General features: G+C 39.6%; 1 protein-coding gene across 11 annotated transcripts in view; it reads left to right on the forward strand.

The window, feature by feature from the left end:
- Positions 1-21399, forward strand: part of PROM1 (prominin 1) — an 81828-nt gene that overhangs the window by 45318 nt on the left and 15111 nt on the right. For all 11 annotated transcript variants that reach the window (XM_039541920.1, XM_039541918.1, XM_039541925.1 and 8 more), the window contains 12 exons: positions 2349-2412; positions 4540-4629; positions 6289-6506; positions 6923-6997; positions 8412-8475; positions 12808-12967; positions 13999-14151; positions 15464-15587; positions 16086-16189; positions 16637-16721; positions 18707-18853; positions 19156-19227. In XM_039541920.1, the coding sequence (XP_039397854.1) occupies positions 2349-2412; positions 4540-4629; positions 6289-6506; positions 6923-6997; positions 8412-8475; positions 12808-12967; positions 13999-14151; positions 15464-15587; positions 16086-16189; positions 16637-16721; positions 18707-18853; positions 19156-19227 (1356 nt within the window). The remainder of the gene's footprint in view (positions 1-2348; positions 2413-4539; positions 4630-6288; positions 6507-6922; positions 6998-8411; positions 8476-12807; positions 12968-13998; positions 14152-15463; positions 15588-16085; positions 16190-16636; positions 16722-18706; positions 18854-19155; positions 19228-21399) is intronic.

Consider the following 21399-nt stretch of genomic DNA (forward strand, 5'->3'; position numbering starts at 1 on the left):
CATGGGCAACAGTGCCATACATCCCTTTTCTTTATGCCAATATCCTCTGGAGTGAACTGTAGCCTTTTCTGTTTTTGTTGAACACCTTTTATGCTTTTTAATGCATATATTGAGGCATACCATATGTGAAGTACAGTGTCCTTAATGGCCTCACACTTCCTTTTACATTGCAAAGAGGCCTCCAAATACTTCTCTGTGACTTTCTCCAATGAAAGATTAATTCCTATTAGAGAACTTTATATGATAGCTTTTCCCTTCTGTGGTGTTGGATGTTTAATTTGTTACAAGTTGAAAAAACATAACTGTTTAAAAATCACATGGAAAGCAAACAAATATCCCACTTCTTACTGAGCCAGAGCCAGTTCAGACAATACTGTCACACCTGTGGACGCAGTGACCACCCTCTGCTTTGGTCATAATAATCCCACTCTGTCGTAGAGTATGAACTGCTTTTCTTTTGATTGAGGGCTTTGTAATGATGATGTGAGAGTCTGGGAATTCAGGATGTCTCCTCCAACATTGCAGCCTGGGCTGGAGTATATTGTTGTTTGAAGGGAAATCTCCATCCACCACTTCCTTAATTCTCTCCACATCTGGGCATATTATTCCCTTTTGCCTCCAGCACATATGTATGTAAATGCAATGTCATGGCAGAGCCCTTTGGGGTAGATGTGGGGAAGGAAAGATGAGGTCACATAATGAATCTTTGGTTTGCAGTGTGGAGTGTTTTTCCATAAATCTACAATCATTTTGAGCTGGCTCAGGGCATTGAAGTGAAGCTGACATTGGTGGTTGTGACCCAGTTATACCAAGAATTCTTCCAACCCTCCCCCGCCACACACACACACACGCTCCTTTGCATCAGCTACAGCTGGGTGCTTATTGTAGGAAATGTCAGAATATAAAATCTGTCGTGTTTCCTTCAGCTATTGTGATGTAGATATGAAATATCTAAAAAGCTAGTGACTCCTAAAAGTACTTTTGCACTAAGTTAAAATAAGTATTAGAGACCGAATGCTCATGGAAATTGCAGAAACTCCTGAAAGCCACAGTTATGTATTGTTTTCCAGTTCTTACCTAGGTTTATTAGTTCTTTGTATAATTAACTAAGTGTTATCTATAGTCTATTCTATCATATTTGACTCTTCTTAGTAAGTTGCTTTGTTGTGCAAGGCATCTTTACATTATGTACTCGTGTGCCTCTAATAAAATCCCAGAAATTCTTGAGACTAATAGGGAAGGGTCTTTAGTTTTATTGACAGTGGTATAGAATCCATCTGATAGATTGTAGACTGCAGACAGACTTCTGAAGAACTAACTTAACATGTCCAATCAGCATTAGGTGCATAATATATAGAGGATTTGATGAAGATGTCAAGTGCTCAGAGCTGTTGTCATAGAAGATTTGCAGACTATATAAGTTTTGTTTTATCAACATCACGCTTCAGTGCAATTAAGTCTGTCTATTAAAGACATCAACTCATACACCATTCCCCTAGGATGTCTATACTACTTTTGCTAGTCATTCTAAATCCCACTTTGTTTTGTGACGTTGTTTGGGAATTCATAGCAGTCCTGCTAAGAACTGTTTAAATTCGTTTCTTTTGCAGACTCCAGAGCCTAGGAAACTATGGTATATTGATAAGAGAGTCAAAAACATAATCTCAGTCAGGCACATGCTGCATATGTTGATTTCGGCCATTTAATCACTGCTGCTTGTGTTGGATTCACCACACTGAATACTTGAAGATGCAAGCCAAATAGAAATACAAACCAAACAAAAACTGATTAACAAAAGACCATGTCATCATCATCATGCTGCTGTCTGGGATAGTGCAGAGCCCAAACTGTCACTGGACAGACCCATGGAATTGGTAAAGGGCACAGTCTGCAATTGGAAAAGAAAAGCTACCTCCCTTCCTGTGGCCAGCAATGGAAGTGCCTGCAAGCTGCCTAGCATGTTAAGGGCAAACAAAGGAATAAAAAGTGGTGAAGCAGTTCAGACACTTTCTACATATATCACAGTGAAGGAGGGACTAAATACTGTTAGATGACCAGAGGGATAGAACTAGCATGAAACAGAGATACACAAGACCCTTGTCATACTAAATCGCTTGAAGGAATCCTCATGAAGCAGCAGTTGCTGCTATTAATTATCATTGGGGTTTAAATCTGCTCCCTACTAGACTTCCCAATTAAGCATCTCACGATTGAAGAGAATTGTACTGTACATTGTTGGAAGTATTAATGGTAGAGTTCAACAGTTTGGGGGGTTTGCAGCTAAATATGTATGTATGGGGTGGTTACTGTTTCTTTACTAAAATATATATATTTTTTTAAACTTTTAGCAAATTGACTACTTGGTGAGCCAATATAACACTACCAAGAACAAAGCACTCTCCGACCTTAATAGTAAGCAATACGTTTTTATTAGCTATGTCTGTGTTATGTTATGTGTATTCAGTGTAGAGTTCACTGAAGAGCTCGTGAATGACTTCTAACACAATACAAAAGTCAAGTTGTTATAATCAGAATCCCAAGTAGATCAATAAAATAAAAATATAATTCTTCCTGAAAAATGACACACAGCACAATATAAATTTTTCTAAAAAATAAACTCCATTCTTCATTAAATGACTTTCACTTTAAGTCAAAGACTAATAATTTTTGCCTTTTTGAGTTCAGTAATCGCTGGTGGTTTCAGAGGAAGCATTTCTTAATTTTTAAAGCACAGGACTGGGTGCCAAGTGTCATGGCTCCTGGCTGCAATTCAGGTTGTGTTTGAGCTTAGTCAAGTCAGGTGCTGTGTTTCAATGTTCTTGGCATTATAATAATACCCACCACATAGACATGTTGAGATATAAGTTTACTGATGATTGTAAAACTTTTTCAGATATTTGGCTGGAGCAAGAGAGAATTATTGAGAGCAATTATTTTATAACTAGCACTTGAAAAGCACTGATCATGAAACTTAAAGCAGTTGCTGCATTTTCCTCAGCAGTACAGTTTATAGCGCTTGGTGACATTTCTGAAGCTTTTAATTTAAAAAAAAAAAAAAAGGCCATAATGTGGATTTTATTTTCAAGGCTTTTACTTCAGTGTCTAAAGTTAAAAGGAGCCCAGCTACATATGGATCTTCTCTAGACTAGACTAAAAGGTGTGGTGTTAGCACCCTTTAGCAAGCACGTTTTAAAAGTCTGTGTAGATAAGACAGTGTACTTTAACATGCTACAGCGCATGTTAAAGACAGCATGTCTTGTCTATGCTAGCCTTTTAATACATGTTATCACATTATTTAACATATGTTTAAAATCCTAGTTTAGACAAAGCCACAGAATGCACAGCTGGTCTCAAAGAAAGGCAGGTCATGCACAAGACTAATGGGCATTTGGAGGATAATTTAAAATTGCCATCTGCATGTTCAGCGCTCATTTATGGCTTTCCATGCTCTTGAAGTTGCAGACTAAACTGAGTATTTATCTGCCTCCACTGCCAGTTTAAGGCCTGGGTCTTAATTTGCAAAGCCATCAGTGGGACAGGTTCCAGCTCATAAGAGACCACATCTCCATCTACAAACCACCAAGAGAGTTGTACTCCTCTAGGGCAAAGTGTATAGGAGCTGCTGACAAAGCATTTTAAGTTAAGGGTGGCAGCTGTGTAATGAAGTTACGGGGGAATTTAGACAAATCCAGAGTTTGACTGCTTTTAGGAAGCACTGAAAAACCTTCCTATTTAATAAAGCCTTTCCACCATAACCAGAATTGACAATGTTGACCACCTAGGATACATCTGTGCCATAGCCCCCTGACACTGCCTCCCAAACCTGCCCCCCCACACATACCACACCCTCAAAAAACCTACCCTAAGAGCTTTCTATGACTTGAAAATGGAGAAAAGCCAGAGACTCCATGAAGTTCACTAGGGACTTCACTATTGCCAAGCTATTCTATGTGGAAGATAGACACTGTGATGGGCAGAAGTACAAAAATCTAAGATTGATGGAAAATTTAAAGCATCTTTGAGACTGTCTTTTAAGAACACAGCTGGGGCTTTGGGGGAAAAGGAGGGGGAAAGGGATCCAAAGAATCAATTTCCCTATTTTTTGTGCACTATGAAAAATAGTTCATAGTAAAGGATTGTTGCCCAAAATTCACTGCAAAATGATGGACTTTTCGTAAAACGTGTTCTGAAAAATAACAAAGTTAAGTTAAGGAGCAGTGCTTCGATAACAGTACTGAAGTATGCATTTCTGGTTTGTTGTTGCATTGCTAGAGTGTCTTCACTTTCCCAAGTCAGGCACTAATAAATAGACCTCACTCACTTTTTTGATTTATTGCTTAATCCCATAAATCTTAGAGGTAAGTGTTGCCAAAGAAGATGTGGGCAGTGAGGTCTTCTTACGCTGAACTTTGACTTTATTCCTGAGTGCAACTTTTTTAGAAGTTAGTAAAAATTGGTGCAAGATACTTGTTCTGATAGGCAGTGATACAGGATTGCATTGAACTGGCTTGCAGTGGTTTTTATTTTCTCTTACTACAGATGTTGGGCCATTGCTTGGCAGCAGAGTTCAGGAGCGTTTCGCGAAAGAAGTGCGTCCTGCACTCGATGCAGCTCTAACAATGGCAGGAGGTAAATGCACGTCTCTGCTTTTATTTATTAATCTTCCATTGCCTTGTTAAGAGAGACCCTCTTCCTATTCCACAAGTTTATGTAATTTTGTAATCAGTCCCTACGTAGAGTTTTTTTCTGGGCATTTACACTTGTCAAGTGACTTGAGAGCGTTGTTTATGCCTTAGGACAAGAGGGAAAAGCATGGTCCCATTACAGAGGGGAAAGCATTATTCCAGTGGCAAGAGCTTTTCCTCAGAATATGCATCCTTGTATCTTTCTGTTTAAAAAGGCATTTGGCATCTGTGCACTTTCAGATGGATGGATACTGGACCACCTGGGTATTTATAAGCGTCTTTGAATGCTAGCTTTTGGCTAGGTAAACGTCCCATCTTTGCCTCTTCCAGTAGTACCAATGGTTTATGGAAGTTGCAGTGGTAGTGAGTTTACACAGCAGAGTTAGCCAGTGGATTGATTGCATTGTATGAAAGGTTTTGAGCTTATTCAGCTGGGTCTTTGTAGTGAATTTCCCATCATTTGAAATTGTATGTCTATTGCCAGACTTTTTTCTTTTTATATGGAAAGGCTGATTTGGAAACATTCAAACTTTTTGTGATTAATGAGTAGTAGTTTATCTGCTTCTCGGGCAGGTCATACTGTTCTATACCTTCAGTCCTCAAAGGTGTGTTGCAGCTTTTTACGTGTGGGCTAGCACCATCAAGTTAAAATATTTGTCTAGTTTATTGTGAAGGTACCAGCAACTAAAATGTCTTGACCATACATGCTTTGGGGCTTAGTAACATTTGATTCTGTGATTTGTCCATTATGAAGATGATTTCAACAGTTCTTGTTTTATGCAAAATTGCTAATTCAGGAGTTTGTAAGTGGTGCAGTTGTACATACAAAAGTGAAAATTATCACTGAGTTTAGTCATTTTTTTTGCTTTACCCATGCACCTGAAACTGTTTGCACACATCACCAGACCCCTTTCTCATCACCCATTATCATTCTCCTTTCTTTGCTTTATTTTTCTATTTGGCTTGAAGTCAAAGTGGAAAGGGCTATAAAAGGTAAAAGACTTGACAAAATCTTGTGTGTTGTGTGAAGTGTGGTTCATTTTTTTTTGTGCACTTTCTTGTGCATTTTTAGCTGTATCTGTTTGTCTATTACCCTTCTGTTGAGCACTTCATTGTTTTTGTATGACTGGGCTGAGATCTAAAGGCAGAAAATGTTGAACCAGCATTAGTGATGGCTGGTGCAACATGTTCTGTTTGACTTGAAACTCACAGTTCAGTGATGTGCCCCAAGTGTATGGTAGTGATAGAAATACAGAAAATATCGTATTGAGCTTGCAAAACAAGGCCCTGGATTTGTTGCTAATGACTTGACCCACTTGTGCTGGTATATGATAATAAAACAGTGGTCTCATATTTCTATGTTGCAATTCACCCAAACTAGTGAACCGAACAAAGAGTAAAAGGGGGTAAATTTTGGGGGTGGGTGGAATCCTGGTAAAAATAGATTGACTGTTTGGCCTGTGCTAGCAAAATGTGCTATGCGTCTATTTGCAGTATATTTTCCGCTGCAATAGAGTTGGTTTTTGTAGTTAAATGTATGCATCTTACTGAGTAACTAGACTGAGTTCTAAATCAAACTTTTAAAATCTTTGTTTCATCACAGCAATCAGAGAAACAAAGGAGGCATTGGAAAATGTAAGCGTCTCTGTGGAGGTTTTGCAGGAAGGTACTGAAAGGCTGCATTCTAACCTGACCGATGTTAAAATACACCTGAGCAACACACTCAGTGACTCTGCATGCTCTGCTGCTCAAGCTGCTTCAACTTGCAACATTATCAGAAATTCATTAAATCAATTGAATATCAATGCTAACTTCAGTGGGGTAAGAATGTTTTTTCAACGTTTCACAGTGGAGTTTCATTGTATTACCTCAGTAATATTCCTCCGATTTAGGCTCAATTTGTGGAGTAATTTGTGTAGTAAAATGATCTATTCTGCATCTCTTCATCTATGCAATTTCAATCACTGCTTTTATCTTGAGTGCACTAGAAAGTAAGATAGAAAGAGAGATGTCAAACAGCGATGTTAAAGTGCTGCTCTAGCCAACACTATGATCTGCTAACAATAATTGCTGAGTATAAATTTTGCTTTCATCCAACGAAGGTTTAAGGAGAGCACTAGCAATATTGTGCTATACACATTCTTCCAATTTGTTTTTACTATCCCCTTTGAAATATGTGGTCAAGTAGTGTATATGGTATTTTGATTTAACTCAAGAATGCTTTTTTCCAATCCTAGTTGCCAGGTGTGAGCGAACAGCTTGCCAAAGTCAATGACATCCTTAAAATAGACCTTTCCAGTTTGGTTCAAAAGGTACGTTTCTTGGTACATTAAATAATAGGATGGGATGATTACATATGACATTTGTTCTTGGCTTTCGCAAATAGAAATCTTTCTCCCCCTTACTGCTTCTTAGCGGGTTTCTCTCCTGACTGTCCCGGCGTTGGTTCACATCTCAAGAGTTAATCTGTAATAATACTTACTGAAGGCTTTACATCTTCAGAGCACTGTGCATCCATAATTAACATTAATTTTCTATGAAAGGATGTTCTTCAAAAGCAAAAAAACAAAATCTGGGTCTACTGCAGTGGTTGGCAACCTGCAGCCCGTCAGGGTAATCCATTGGCGGCCACGAGACAATTTGTATACATTGACTGACTGTCTGCAGGCATGGCCGCCCACAGCTCCCAGTGGCTGCGGTTTGCCATTCCCAGCCAATGGGAGCTGCGGGAAGCGGTGCAGGCCACAGGGACGTGCTGACCACCGCTTCCCACAGCTCCCATTGGTTGGGAATGGTGAACTGTGGCCACTAGATGCTGCAAGCAGCTGTGCCTGCGGACAGTCAATGTAAACAAACTGTCTCGCGGCCCACCAGCAGATTACCCTGACGGGCCTCAGGTTGCCCACCACTGGTCTACTGGCATAAACTATACCTCTTCAAACTTTAAAGTTTAGGTACTTTTAGTAAGAGCCCTGTTAAAAGATAGAAAAGCAGTCCACAAGCCCCAGGGCATGAGGGGTTCATCCAGACCTGTGCCTGTCACATGGGTGATCATAGTGAGGGGGAGATACAAAGGTAGTAGGTGGTGGCTAGGTAGAGTGAAGTGTGCCCTTTCCTTTCGCATCTGGTTAAGATGCTGGAAAGTTCTCTGGCAATTGGCACCCACTGTTTTCAGCATCTTGGGGTTTTTTTTGTTTATCCTTTGTCTCCATAAAACAAAGGTCTGAGGAAAAGGATTGGAATTCTGGCACCCGTGACAGTGTTGTTCATCTTTCCTGACTGGTGTTTCTGCTTACCAGTCTCAATATGACATTTTTGTTTTGGGATGGGCTGGGGGCACTCTGAGAGGAGTAGACTGTGTAGGTGTTCAGCATTGCAGCATTGTTTACTGAGAATATGTGCGTGCGACCGTAGCTTTGTAAGCGTTAGGTCCGCGTCGGACAAAAAGCACCTTAGGGTCATAATCATGCAAATGTGACTGATGTATGTTTAAAAAAGTGTGTTTGTGTTTGCTTCTTTAGGGACTAATTGTGAGAGCAAACTACCTGGATTAGACTCTCTCATTAAGCTTTCTATAGCATTTTGTACTTTTAATGGGTGACGTAAAATTTGTTTGACATACCAGATAAGATGTGATGTGTATAATGTCAGCCCTTTTACAACACAAAAACAAATGTGAGCAATTCAGCATTGAGACAGTCTTTTAACTCTCTCCATTTATTTTAGGGCTATGCAGCCTTTAATGATACTCCAGATTTAGTGCTGAACCAAACCAGGAACATCTTATCAGGTGAAACTGATAATAATATAATTTGCTTTTTCTTTTGATTGATCAATTGTTTTCTACAGCATAACATTAAAGCATAGTATCACTCCTTTACCATGGTTATATTTTTGTATCCTCTTTGTTGGTGATGTTTCAGAAAATGCTATCAAAGATAGAATCTAAAACTTGTTCACATTTTTGTAGACTGATACGACCACGTTTGGCAGTATTATTGTCTCATAATTAAATCTAAGAATACAATGTACGGTGTTTTGTGCATTTTTCTTAGACTACTACTGCCTTGCAAGTGAAATCGTGAAGTCTAAATGGGTTACTATATCTTTATTGTGCTATAATGTTGACAGTGCTTTGGTTGGAAAAAGCACATATACAGTATTTATTTATTTAAGCTAAGCTCCTAATAAAAAAAGAAACGGATCTATGTAGTGGTATAAAATCTAGTGGATAAAACACATGCCTTACATAATATTTTAACTTGTTCTTTATCTAACCTTTTAAGTACCCAAAAATAAAACAGTTAAATTGGCTAACAGCTTAGTTATCATTAAAGGGTGACTTGTAGTACATTACTATATGAATGTGTATACTAATATGTTTTAATTTTTGTTCTTGCATTGTGGACCTGTTCTGCCAATGTAAACAGCTGTTCCTTGTAAGTTTGGCAAAACGATACACAGTATGTATGTAAACATAGCATACTGTGTGACCTTGTCTAAAATGAGTCAAAGTTTTCTAAGATGATGTTACATTTTCTTCATTAAGGAGATCTCAATGCAAAAATACTCCTTTCCAGTAGCTGCCAATTTGCATAAAACCAGGCAGGCTTTCATTATTTTAGCAGCTTGATGTTTCTTACTAATAACTGAGTGCAGGGTAGAAATCAAGTGAAAAATAGAGGGAAAAATTGTAATAGAGTAATTTCATGAACAGTTTAGTTTTTAAAGAGAAGGAGGGTTTGGGTTTAGGAAAGCTGGTATCTGAATCTGTTTGTTTCAAAGCGTAAAAAAGGCCTGATTCTCCTGGAGGCAGTGCTGGCCATTACCAAATTCCTGTGGCAAGTTGACATCTGACAGGATGTATCCTGATGGAATAGGGTGCATCAGAATTTTGAAGGAAAAAGGAATGAAGAAAAATGCATTTCTTTATATATTTATAGTACAATGGTAATGTGAAATATTTTAGGATCTCTATGCAGCAAAGTATAACTTTTAAATTATGCCAACAGATTGGCATGTTCCCTCATAAATTGAGAGAACCAAAATATTACTTCATTAGCACATCTTTTTGAAGAATGCTGCTAACTAATTGGCAAGGCTTTTTATTTAAACTATGCATTTTGTAAAGACAGATTATAACTTAACTCTTTCTGTGTTGAAGTTAATATAGGATCTTTAATTTAACAGGGTGTGTTGTATGCCATAGGAAGTAGTGCTTAAACTAGGGCTGTCAAGCGATTAAAAAAATAATCACAGTTTTAATCATATTGTTAAACAATAGAATACAAATTTGAAATTTATTAAATATTTTTGGATGTTTTTCTGCATATAACTCGATCATAAGCCGGTTCGTTTATAAGCCGATCCCCCCGCAAGATGCATAAGTAAAAATGGAAATTTTTTTATGACCTGTTCAGAAGCCGACCCTGTAATTCAGGGGTCAGCAAACTTTGGCTCCCGGGCCATCAGGATAAGCTGCTGGTGGGCCAAGATGGTTTGTTTTATCTCGTGTCCGCAGGCACGGAGGTAAACCTAAGTAAACAAAGCGTCCCGGTGCGCCAGCTGCTTACCCTGACGGGCCAGGGCAGCAACTGGTGGGGAAATTTTGGGGGGGAAAGAAGCTGGGGGTCAGGAGGGTAACCCCTGTGACCACCCCCCACATGACCCCACCCCTAGCCCGGGACTCTCCCCTTCCCATCCCTTCCCACCTTATCTGGGGAGGGCCAGGGGAGGATGTCTCTGCCCTGGCTGGAGCTGCTCCAGCAGACTGGGCAGTGCGGCCGCAGCATGCTCCAGTGGGCCAGACTGGGCGGCACAGCTGAAGCATGTTCTGGGGGGCAGGGCCGACCAGCACGGCCACAGCCTGCCAGCCCCGGAGCTGCAGCTGCTTTGGAAGCTGGGGGGAGAGCAGCGTGGCCAGAAGCAGAGAGAGACTGGCCCCGCCTCTTCCTTTCTGGCTGTGCTGCCTCTCCTTGCTCCCTCTGTTAGGGGGAGGGGCTGTGTCCCACCTCTCCCTCTCTATACCCATTCATAAGCCAACCCCTTTCTCTGGTGCTTCCCTTTTTTATTAAAAAAATTCGGCTTATGAACAAGTATATACGGTATATTGATTTCAGTGACAACACAGAATACAAAGTGTACACTGCTCGCTTTATATTATTACAAATATTTGAGCTGTAAAAATGATAAAAGAAACAGTATTTTTCAATTCACCTCATACAAGTACTGTAGTGCAATCTCTTTATCATGAAAGTGCAACTTACAAATGCAGATTTTTTTTCTTACAAAACTGCACTCAAAAACTACAAGTCCATTCAGTCCTACTTCTCGTTCAGCCAGTTGCTAAGACAAACAAGTTTGTTTACATTTACAGGAGATAATGCTGCCCACTTCTTGTTCACAATGTCACCAAATGAGAACAGGCGTTCACATGGGACTTCATTGCAAGGCATTTACATGCCAGATATGCTAAACATTCGTATGCCTCTTCGTGCCCCGGCCATCATTCCAGAGGACGTGCTTCCATGCTGATGATGCTCATTTTAAAAATAATTTGTTAATTAAGTTTGTGACTGAACTCCTTGGGGGAGAACTGTATGTCTCCGGCTTTATTTTATCTGCTTTCTGCCATATGTTTCATGTTGTAGTAGTCTCAGATGATGACTCAGCACATGTTGTTCATTTTAAGAACACTTTTGCTGCAGATTTGACAAAACACGAAGAAGGTACCAATGTGAGATTTCTAAAGATAGCTACAGCACTCGACCCAAGGTTTAAGAATCTAAAGTGCCTTCCAAAATCTGAGGGGGACAGGGTGTGGAGCATGCTTTTAGAAGTCTTAAAAGTGCAACACTCTGATGTGGAAACTACAGAACCCGAACCACCAAAAAGAAAATCCACCTTCTGTTGGTGGCATCTGACTCATGATGATGAAAATGAACATGCGTCAGTCCACACTGCTTTGGATTGTAATCGAGCAGAACCAGTCATCAGCATGAAAATAACATAAGAATGGCCATACTGGGTCAGACCAACGGTCCATTTAGCTCAGTATCCTGTCTTCTGACAGTTGCAAATGCCAGGTGCCCCAGAGGGAATGAACGGAGCAGGTAATCCTCAAGCGATCCATCCCGTGAACACATCTCCTTTGGAATGGTGGTTGAAGCATGAGGGGACATATGACACTCCAGCGCATCTGGAAAGTAAATATCTTGAGACGCTAGCCACAACAATCCCACGCAAACACCAGTTCTCACTTTCTAGTGACATTGTGAACAAGAAGTGGGCAGCATTATGTCCCGTAAATGTAAACAAACTTGTTTGTCTTAGCGATTGGCATTGTTTTGTTTTTCGAGTGCAGTTTTATAACTAAAAAAAAATCTGAATTTGTAGGTTGCACTTTCATAATAAAGAGATTGCACTACAGTACTTGTCTGAGGTGAATTGAAAAATACAGTTTCTTTTATCATTTTTACAGCTCAAATATTTGTAATAATATAAAGTGAACAGTGTACACTTTGTATTCTGTGTCACTGAAATCAATATATTTGAAAATGCAGACAAACATCCAAAAATATTTAATAAATTTCAGTTGGCATTTTATTGTTTAACAATGCGATTGGAACTGCAATTGATCGCAATTAATTTTTTTAATCACGATTAATTTTTTTGAGTTAATCATATGAGTTAACTGCAATTAATCGACAGCCCTTGTTTAAACAATCTTAAAACTTCTATTATTCATAAATGTAGTATCTAATTGCCTTGCTCAGTATTGCTATTTGGTATATTACAAAAAAAATTGCAAGATTTAAGCTAGCTGGATTTTAAAAAGACACATTAATTTTAAAATGAATCAACAGAAAGAGAAAACTCTGACTTGACTTCAACATCTTTCATTGCTAAGTTTGAATGTTAAAACTACAGTATGTGTATCTTATGTTGAAAGCTAATATTCCATGTGGCTTGCCTGTCCTGTTTCATGTTTGTCTTCATGGCTTGTCTTTCTCCATATACAATGTGTTTGAAATGAATGAGCATTTTAACTTGGTGTATGTAGAATATAATTTTTCTTTTATGGACTTGTAACAATGTACTCCCACAATGCTTGCTTTTTCAGATATAAAAAATTTGTTGGACCTCATTGGCTCAAATATCACTAGCTTCACCCAAATGCTTCCTGTTCAGAAGGTTCTATCTGATTTAACAATATATCTTACTCAGAGTGAGGCATATGTTCAAGATCATTTCCCATTAGTGGAACAGTATGATTTCTACAGGTAGGTACATATTACTTAAGTAATAAGGTAGGAGGGGAACGCTGTCTAGGAATATTTTGATATAATTATTTGTTTTTGTCAGGATAGTAAAAATGTGATCGCTGAGCTACAGTGGAGCCTTGATTCTATTGTGAAGTTGTTGTAATTTAATGTTTGTCTAGTGGTAGAGGCCCTGCCAGGATTTTCCTGGGCACTCTTAAAAACATAAAGTCAGAGACAGTTTCTGCCTTGAAGAACTCGGTCTATTTAGACAAGACAAAGGGTGGGGATAAGGGACACAACATACAAGCACCGTGATGGTTTGCAAATATCATGTTAGTTCCACTGTTTTTTCTTTTTGGTTAGCTGTGAAGTTTTTATTTTTGTTTTGGCATATTTTATTTTATTGCATCCAATCTCTTGTAGGGCAAGAGTGAGAGAGAAGGGGAGATGGGAGGGAATTAGCTGAAGGGAGAAGGAGAGAAATAATCAGAGTAAAGGAAAGGAAGGATGGAGAGAGACGTGGAAGGTGTTGGAGTGGAGTAGTGTTGGATAAATTTTACATATGTAGGTAGATTGAGCAGAATTACTCTGTCATGAGTAAAAAGGAAAGAATACTTTGGTAGGAATTAGGGTTAATCTTGCATTACCCCAATTATATGCCATTTAACCTTGTTCTTTTGTAATTGCAGCAATGCACAGTTTGGCACTTTGCAATGTATCTTTACCATAGGTTTTAACCCCAACCATCTAAAAACAATTGTTCTACAACATTCAGATATGAAGTAGTGTGTGTGTATTTTCAGACAAGTAAACTTTACAAGAGCAATTGGAAATTCTATAACAAATCCACACACAGATTTTTAGTTGATTTTTGCACAGCTCCATTTATAACCGCTTTGAGATGGTTCTCTTCTGAATTATTGGTCACCCTGCATAATATTTTTACCCTCTAATGTCTTTGATATTTCTTCTTTAATATTCATGGTTGATTTTTGGACTGTGATGTGCCATACATATTAATCCTGTAACTGTCTATATTGATTCATTAGATGGTTGGGTTGTCTAATTCTCTGCTGCATGGTGATTCTGATCCTGGTCTTTTACTATCTTGGACTATTATGTGGTACTTGTGGTTATGATAAACATGCTTCTCCAACAACCAGAGGCTGTATCTCAAACACTGGAGGCAATTTCCTTATGGCGTGAGTTTTTATTTTTAACAAATATAAGTTAAATATTACACAAACATCTCTTGCAGTTATATACTGTATTGTGGAAAGTATATTTTGAAAAGCAGTGGCTTTACTACCTGGGTAAATATATGTGCTAGCCAACTGGGGGGGGGGGGGGGGAATAGATTTGAATATGAAAATACAGGTTAAATGTTTGGAAACTAAGTGCCTCAGTGGAAGCAAGTTCTAGCCTTAAGATGCTTTAAAAGATGTTAGGTTGGCATTAATATACAGTAATTTCTTTACTAGAGGATCATGTGAGAAGATAAACCATGTTAATCTCTTAAAGTGAGAGCATTATAACTAACAAACATCCATTTAAACCAACTCTGGAATTGCAAAATTGGGACATATGTCAAATTATTTAGACTATAAAGGGAATCTGTAGTTTTCCTCTAAAAATAATGTGTGGAACATATTTTTAAACATGGTGTGGGCTCCCAAAGAGAGAGAGATTAGATCTGCTGCATCAGAAGAATAGGGGAATATGGCCTATTTCTATCTGATCGCTGAGGGCTTTTTTCTGTGGGTGATAATGATCCCTAGGGATCCTAGCACTGGGTTTAATCCATCCTTCTTGCTGAGGAGGGCTGGAACTTGCACAACCACTCTTGAAGACTAGAGGCTTCATTTAAAAAAAAAAAAAAATTAAAGGCAATGCACTCACTCTTGACAGAGGCAATATGCTCCACTTCCAACCTAAGAAATGAGCCAGCCTGTTTGTGTCTCAGACTCTGATCCCTAGTGTGTTTTATTCTACTCCCATTTCAAAGTGGGGTAAATTAAGTGTGCACGCAACAGAGTCCACCCAGCCAGGTAGTGCACAGCAGGCTAGTGTGATATAGATTTATACCCCAGCTTGCCACAAACTAAATGTCCATATAAACAATTCAGTGGTCCCCAAACTTTTTTCAGAGTTGCACCCCACTCCTCTCAAGGCCAGGAGTGGAGCCACAGCTCCTGGGTGGGGGATCCGGACAGGCGTAAGTGGGGTGGAGGTGGGACTGGAAGCAGAGCCAGGCCTGGTGGGGAGAGGCAGTGGGGGAGATGGGGGGGGAGCCCTTCCCACCCCATGGGGGAGCTAGCCCAAGCTGCTGCACTGCACCCCCCTGAACATTCCTCTGCATGTCCCATAATTTGGGGACCTCTGATGCAGCATTACTGGGAACAGTCTTTGCCGCCTCTGGTTAATTGCTACAGTTCCTGAATGTTGGCTTCGCTACTGCATGCACTTCAGTGTTCTTAAACTCTCACTAGATTTTTTTTTTCCTCCCTTTTTCAGTGGAGTAGGATTCAGTTTCCTTTTCTCCTGGGTGCTGATGATCACAGTGGTCATCACCTTCGTTACAGGTGGAAATGTAGAAAAGCTGGTCTGTGAACCCTTTGAAGACAGGACTTTGTTCAAGGTGAAGTTGTTCATATTCAAAATATTAAACAAAACAACCAATCATCTCCTCCCACCCCCCACCCCCCGTGAAAAAAAACCCAGTCAAACCCACAAGTCTTTAAGATGTTTGTAAATTTTTGCACTGATTTGGCATTTTTGATGACACACATCAGTCATGATAATATGGGGCTATTAGTGTCCACTCTGTGGAGAGGCTCATCCTCTGCCATTCTCAGTTGCAGATTCAACCGAGAATGGCAATGCAAATACTGTCTGCCTACCCCTGGAGGTAATCCCTGCAGCTCAGCAGCCCATGATAACATGTGGAGCTACACTTCTTTCACTTTCTGCTCCTGAGAGATCACTGGGTCTTGTGTATCCGTTTCTTTTTCCATCAGCAGATGATAAACTCAGAGGGTGAGGCATACGTGTGCATTGAAGACTCTCATAAACAAATGCAGGCAGGAATTTAGAAATGTAGAGTTATAATAAATAACTTCAGTGCACTTTGTTCTAGGTTTTGGATACTCCCTACTTACTGAATCGACATTGGAGAAACTACCTTTCTGCCATCGTGCTTAAAAATCCAGATATTAATTTGACCTTTGAAAAAGTTTACAGGTATAAAAAAATAAAATCTTGTCCAGGATTTACAGCTGTTACCATGCATTCCTTTTTATGTCTTCAAAAAGCAGCAATTTCCATATTCTAGATTTCCAGCACCAAAAATTGCCTCTATAAGGTGACCCCCTAATTTCCTAGGGAATCACTAGCAAAAGTGAGTGACCCACATATAAACAAGTTATTATAGGTAGTCTTAGTATAATACAATTGAGCAAAAGCAACTGTCCTTGTGAAAAGCTGTTTTGTGTATTTTACAGCACTAAAGAATCTTTAAAACTAAGCAAATTGTTAACTACTGTCCTTCCTATAGCCTGACATCCAAAAGATATGGCTAGAATTCTATAAAAATTGACTAACCTAAAATGTGCTGGCATTGTTAATCATTTAAAAAAATAGCACCAAGTTTGGTTTTCAAATTGATATCTACATCATTTATTTTCATAGTGACTGCAAAGAAAACAAAGGCATTTATACCACACTTCACCTAGAAAATCTCTTCAATATCAATGAGTTTCTAAACATTAGTATGGTAAGTAAAGGAAGTTTGTGACTGTGATCCTAATTTTGGAGTGTGTGAAGGGACATTGCAGTTGTCAGCTAACTTTTTCAGGTGTTCTTGAACACAGAACAGTACTGGTGGTTTTGGGGGGGGGGGGGGGGAAGGGATTGCCCGTTCCTATATTCTCTAACAGTCAAACCTGGTTAAGATGGGAGAAAGTGTCTTATTTTTAGTAAATAACTTTGTAGAATTCTTCCATTCAGGGCCTTCTTGGGCATGGAGAGCTCTATGCATGGGATTGATTACTTATTTATTAGGCTAAGATTTTTGTTCCGGATATTTTTAGTAAAAGTCATGGGCAGTTCACAGGCAATAAAGAAAAATTCATGGAAGCCAGTGACCGATCCCTGACTTTTACTAAAACTACCCATGATAAAACAGGAAGGGGCTGGGCAGATGCTGGTTGGCTGGGAGTTCCAGGGCCCCCCCTTTACCCATGGCGGTAGGGAGCTGCTGGGGTCCCCGTGCCAGCCACAGCACGGGGAGCCACGGAAAGCCCCCCACGACCAGTGGTGGTGGCCGCAGGGAGCTGCAGGTGGTCCCCCTGCCACCAGCAGCTACAAGAAGCTTATAGCTCCCTGCCACTGTGGGAGGCTGTGGGACCCTGCAGCTCCCAGTTGCCAGGGCTGAAGTCAGAGGTCTTTGGAAGTCATGGATTCTGTGACTCTGTGACTAAATCATAGCCTTATTTATAAGTCATAACATTGCTGGAGGTGTTCATGGCTTGTGATATACAAGAGGTCAGATTAGATGATCTGGTAGTCCCTTCTGGCCTTAAGCTCTGACACTATTTTTTATTTTACGTACATGAAGACCTCAAAATCTAGCATTCTCCAGGAGATGCTGAGAATTCTTATTAGTTGAAGACAACATATAGTCTCTCTTCATATGGCAAGCCTCTATAATGACATGTTCAGTTTGGCAGGAACCAGAATTAAAGTTGACCAAAGAGAGAAACTGCTGTCCTATATGCACCCCACAGCCCATGTTAAAATTTGTATTATTTGAGAGGAAAAAAATGATTTCTCCCAACTTGGTTTCTAGAATTGGCCATGGTTAATTGGATATTATTACTAGTCATCAGCTGTACTAATTTGTATTGCAGTAGCTTCTAGAGGCCCCAACTAAGATCAATGTCCCATTATGATAGGCATTGAGCCTACACATAGTAAGAGACCGTCCCTGCCTCAAAGAGTATACAAACAATAGACAAGACAGAGGATGGAAGGGAAACGAAGGCACAAAGATATGAAATGACTTGCCCAAGGTCTCTCGGCAATCCAGTGGCAAACTTGGAATAGAATTCTGATCTCCTGCATCCCAGTCCAATGCCCTGTCTGTTGGATGGCACAAATCAATACAGTACTTGTCTTTCATTACGTAGTAGGCTGGGGCCTTTCTGTTATCTTGATAAAATGTTAGAGGATCTTTTCTGGTCAATTGGTGATCCCTTTACCTAATTATGGTACAGAATTTCTGTCAGGGTTGATAATAAAATACTAGAGCCCTGTATTCTCTAGATCTATCATACATCTATGGCATAGCCTGGCCATTTTAAGACCGCTTTATCTGAAGAAACACATTTCCTGCAGTTTATCCCAGTATTTGTTCTGGATGGAAATGGGACCCTCCTGAGGGAAGCACATTGAAATAGGTCATGGCAATAGAATAATCTGTAGAGGAGTCAAAAGGATGTAGAGACAGGTTAGGACATTGCAAGATGAGAGTATGGGGATGCTGCAGGGAAAGGAAGAATCAGACCTGCTATATGTCCAGACTAATTTGACTTCCACTGGTATAACTGGGAGCAGAATTTGATCACTGAATTTTTATGTGGTTTAAGTGACATGAGTGATAAATCAACAGGAGCAAGTGCTTTCAAGTGGGAAGTGCCTTAACACAGGAAGAATATGGACTCAGAACTGTTTCTTGTCTTTTTTTTCTTTTTTTCCCAGTATACAGAAGATGTATCACTGAAAATTGAACATATTAATGTAAATCTTAGCAATATAGTTTTGCTGGATGAAATCGGAAAGCGGAATCTTCTGGATTTCAGTTCTTCAGGAATAGATGGAATAAACTTTGCAGCATATTTGACAGAGGTAAGATAATGGTAACCTCAAATCTGGGAGGTCATGCACATCTGGAAGAAAATATAGCAGTATATGTTTGTCTTAACAGGCAGAACAGATTAAAGGCTAGTTCCATATGTGTGTGTGGGCTTTTAAGGGACACAATAAGTTGGGTAAAAACACTTGAACAAGAATGCTTCTTAGGATTAGGTCCATAAGTAACTTAGTATTTAGGGAAAGGGCTATGTTTATGTAATAGCAGTGCCATAATTTTAAAGTAAATGTAAATGCAGTAGTAATGACAACAAAAATGTTGCTTGTATCTTGTTTAGATCAATAAAAGCATTACCAAAGTGGATCTTTTATCATTTGCTAATGACTTGGAAGCAAGAGCGGACCAATTGGTGAGTTTTATTTGAACAGTGCAAAGAATAGAGAACTGATGGCTGTTCACTGCTAAAGGTGGTTTTGCTTTCTGACGTTCGTAGTTTAATCAGCATTTTGTCACAGTAAATATCCACCAGTCTGGATTTCATATGTAACAAAGTCATTGCTGCTTCTCTCTCACACATGCACATACCCTGCCATGTGGTATGTGGAGGTATATATGTAACTCTCATGTAGTGTTTCATTTTACCCCTTTTTCTGTATACCCCACACACGTCATTTCTGCCTCTGTCTTGGTTTTCATTTATAGTAGTATTTATTGCTGCTTTTTTTAAAAAGAAACTGGCAAGTCCTGCAAACTCCATTACAGTATTTCAGATAAGCACTGCTTATATTTTATTATCACAGTTTAACGAGAAAACTGACCCAAATCATGGTGGGGAAAGGCCATTTGAATGCATTGTCCAGTTATTGTGTAGTGGATGTTTTTAGTAAATAGTTATATAACCCTAGCTGAGCCTGAGGCTTCATTGTGCTAGGCACTGTACAAACACCCCAAAGAGATGGTACCTGCCCTGAAGGGCTTACAGCTGAAAGTGGGTAGACGGTGTGGATACAGCATACAAGCAAATTAATCTGGGGAGGAACTGGCACAGCTTTGTAGGCTAATATTGCACATTTGGTTTTATATTTTCATACATAGTTTTTTGGTTTTTTTTAAATATGAAAATGTAATAGCCAGCAAGCATTACAGTCAGGGCCAAAGCAAAGCAATCAGGTGTCCTACACACCATGGCGTACCACATGTATGCCCCTGTACAGTGACAGGGGGTTCTCCTTGCAAAGAGACAGACAGTGGCATGGGACCCCCTTCCGCATCCCGGGGTGGTAACAGGAGCTCCTTCTTCCCCAAGACAGACAGGAGTAGCAACATAGTGCCCCAAATACTTACTCCAGCTTGTTGGGTGCATGGGCCAGGCCTTCTGCACTCTTCTCTTCTTATCACACAATCTCTGTTTAGATGGGGGGACGGGGACCACCAGCGTTGGGGGTTTTGGAGTTAACACCGCATTAAGATGCACAGTGCAGGTCAAACCTTTCATAGCTGTTGATTCAGGCTGTCTGCACACTCTGACAGATATCAGTGGTTTGGTTACACTGTTTTCAGCTTTGCTTTGTAATCATGAGAACAAGAGACCTTTTTTAATGAAAGCAGAGATTTTTCTGTTATCGCATGACTTCAAGCGCCTTAAACACAGGTCAATACTGCCTTCATCCAGCCTTGGTAACTGTTAGGATTTGTTTTGTATTTTGGTGATGGCAAGATCAAGCTAGAACAAGAAAGTTCCAGGGTTGATGGGAATGGCGTCACACTAGGTTTGAATTTACAACTCTGATTACATGACAGTAATGTGATTCTTCATTGTACTCTGAGATTTCTGTTGACTTTTCAGTGATTCTAGCTCTCCTTGTTCCTTTTATTCGCTTCCTCTTTAAAATGATGTTGCCTTAACTGAACCCTTTTTATGAAAAATTTGGGAGATGAACAGCTTCCCCCAGAATATGTTGCATAGAAGCAACTAAAATACATGTAATCTCTTCTGTTTGCACAGCTTCCATAAGCACAAGGCTCCTGTATTTATCTTCATTAAAGCTATGACAGTGCATTCATTATCCATTTAACAGCCAAAGAATTGTATTCCAACAGAATGACTACAGAGGGAATTTTCTGTGAGCTAAAGTGGGACACCTCCAACACGCTCCCAAGTCCCTCAGTCAGAGTCTTCCAACACACTCTTTTCTCTGGAATTGCTCATGATAGGGGTTCTTTAATGGTAGATTCTACATACATCTATAAAATATAAGATGTTCTGTGACGCTATCTTTATTTTTTTTTGTGGGTGCTTAATAAAAAGCAGAGAAAAGATCAAATCAACTAATGTGATGTAAAGTATACAGTAGTTAAATGCATTACTTGTCATTGTGAACGTTTTTCCTCTGTGTGTATTTTGATGATGCTGATTAGTGTAATGGATGAGATCATTGATGGGACAGCATAACATGTTAGAATCAGTGCAGGGAAGCTAGACTGCTTTGAAATTGACACTAGCGTCTAAGGATGTAATGTCTATGATCCTGCGCTGTTTCAGGTAACTCTGGATGTTTGGGTGAAATTTAGAGGAAGGCAA

This window comes from Mauremys reevesii, linkage group 5 (assembly GCF_016161935.1).
Source record: "Mauremys reevesii isolate NIE-2019 linkage group 5, ASM1616193v1, whole genome shotgun sequence".
Lineage (NCBI taxonomy): Eukaryota > Metazoa > Chordata > Testudines > Geoemydidae > Mauremys > Mauremys reevesii.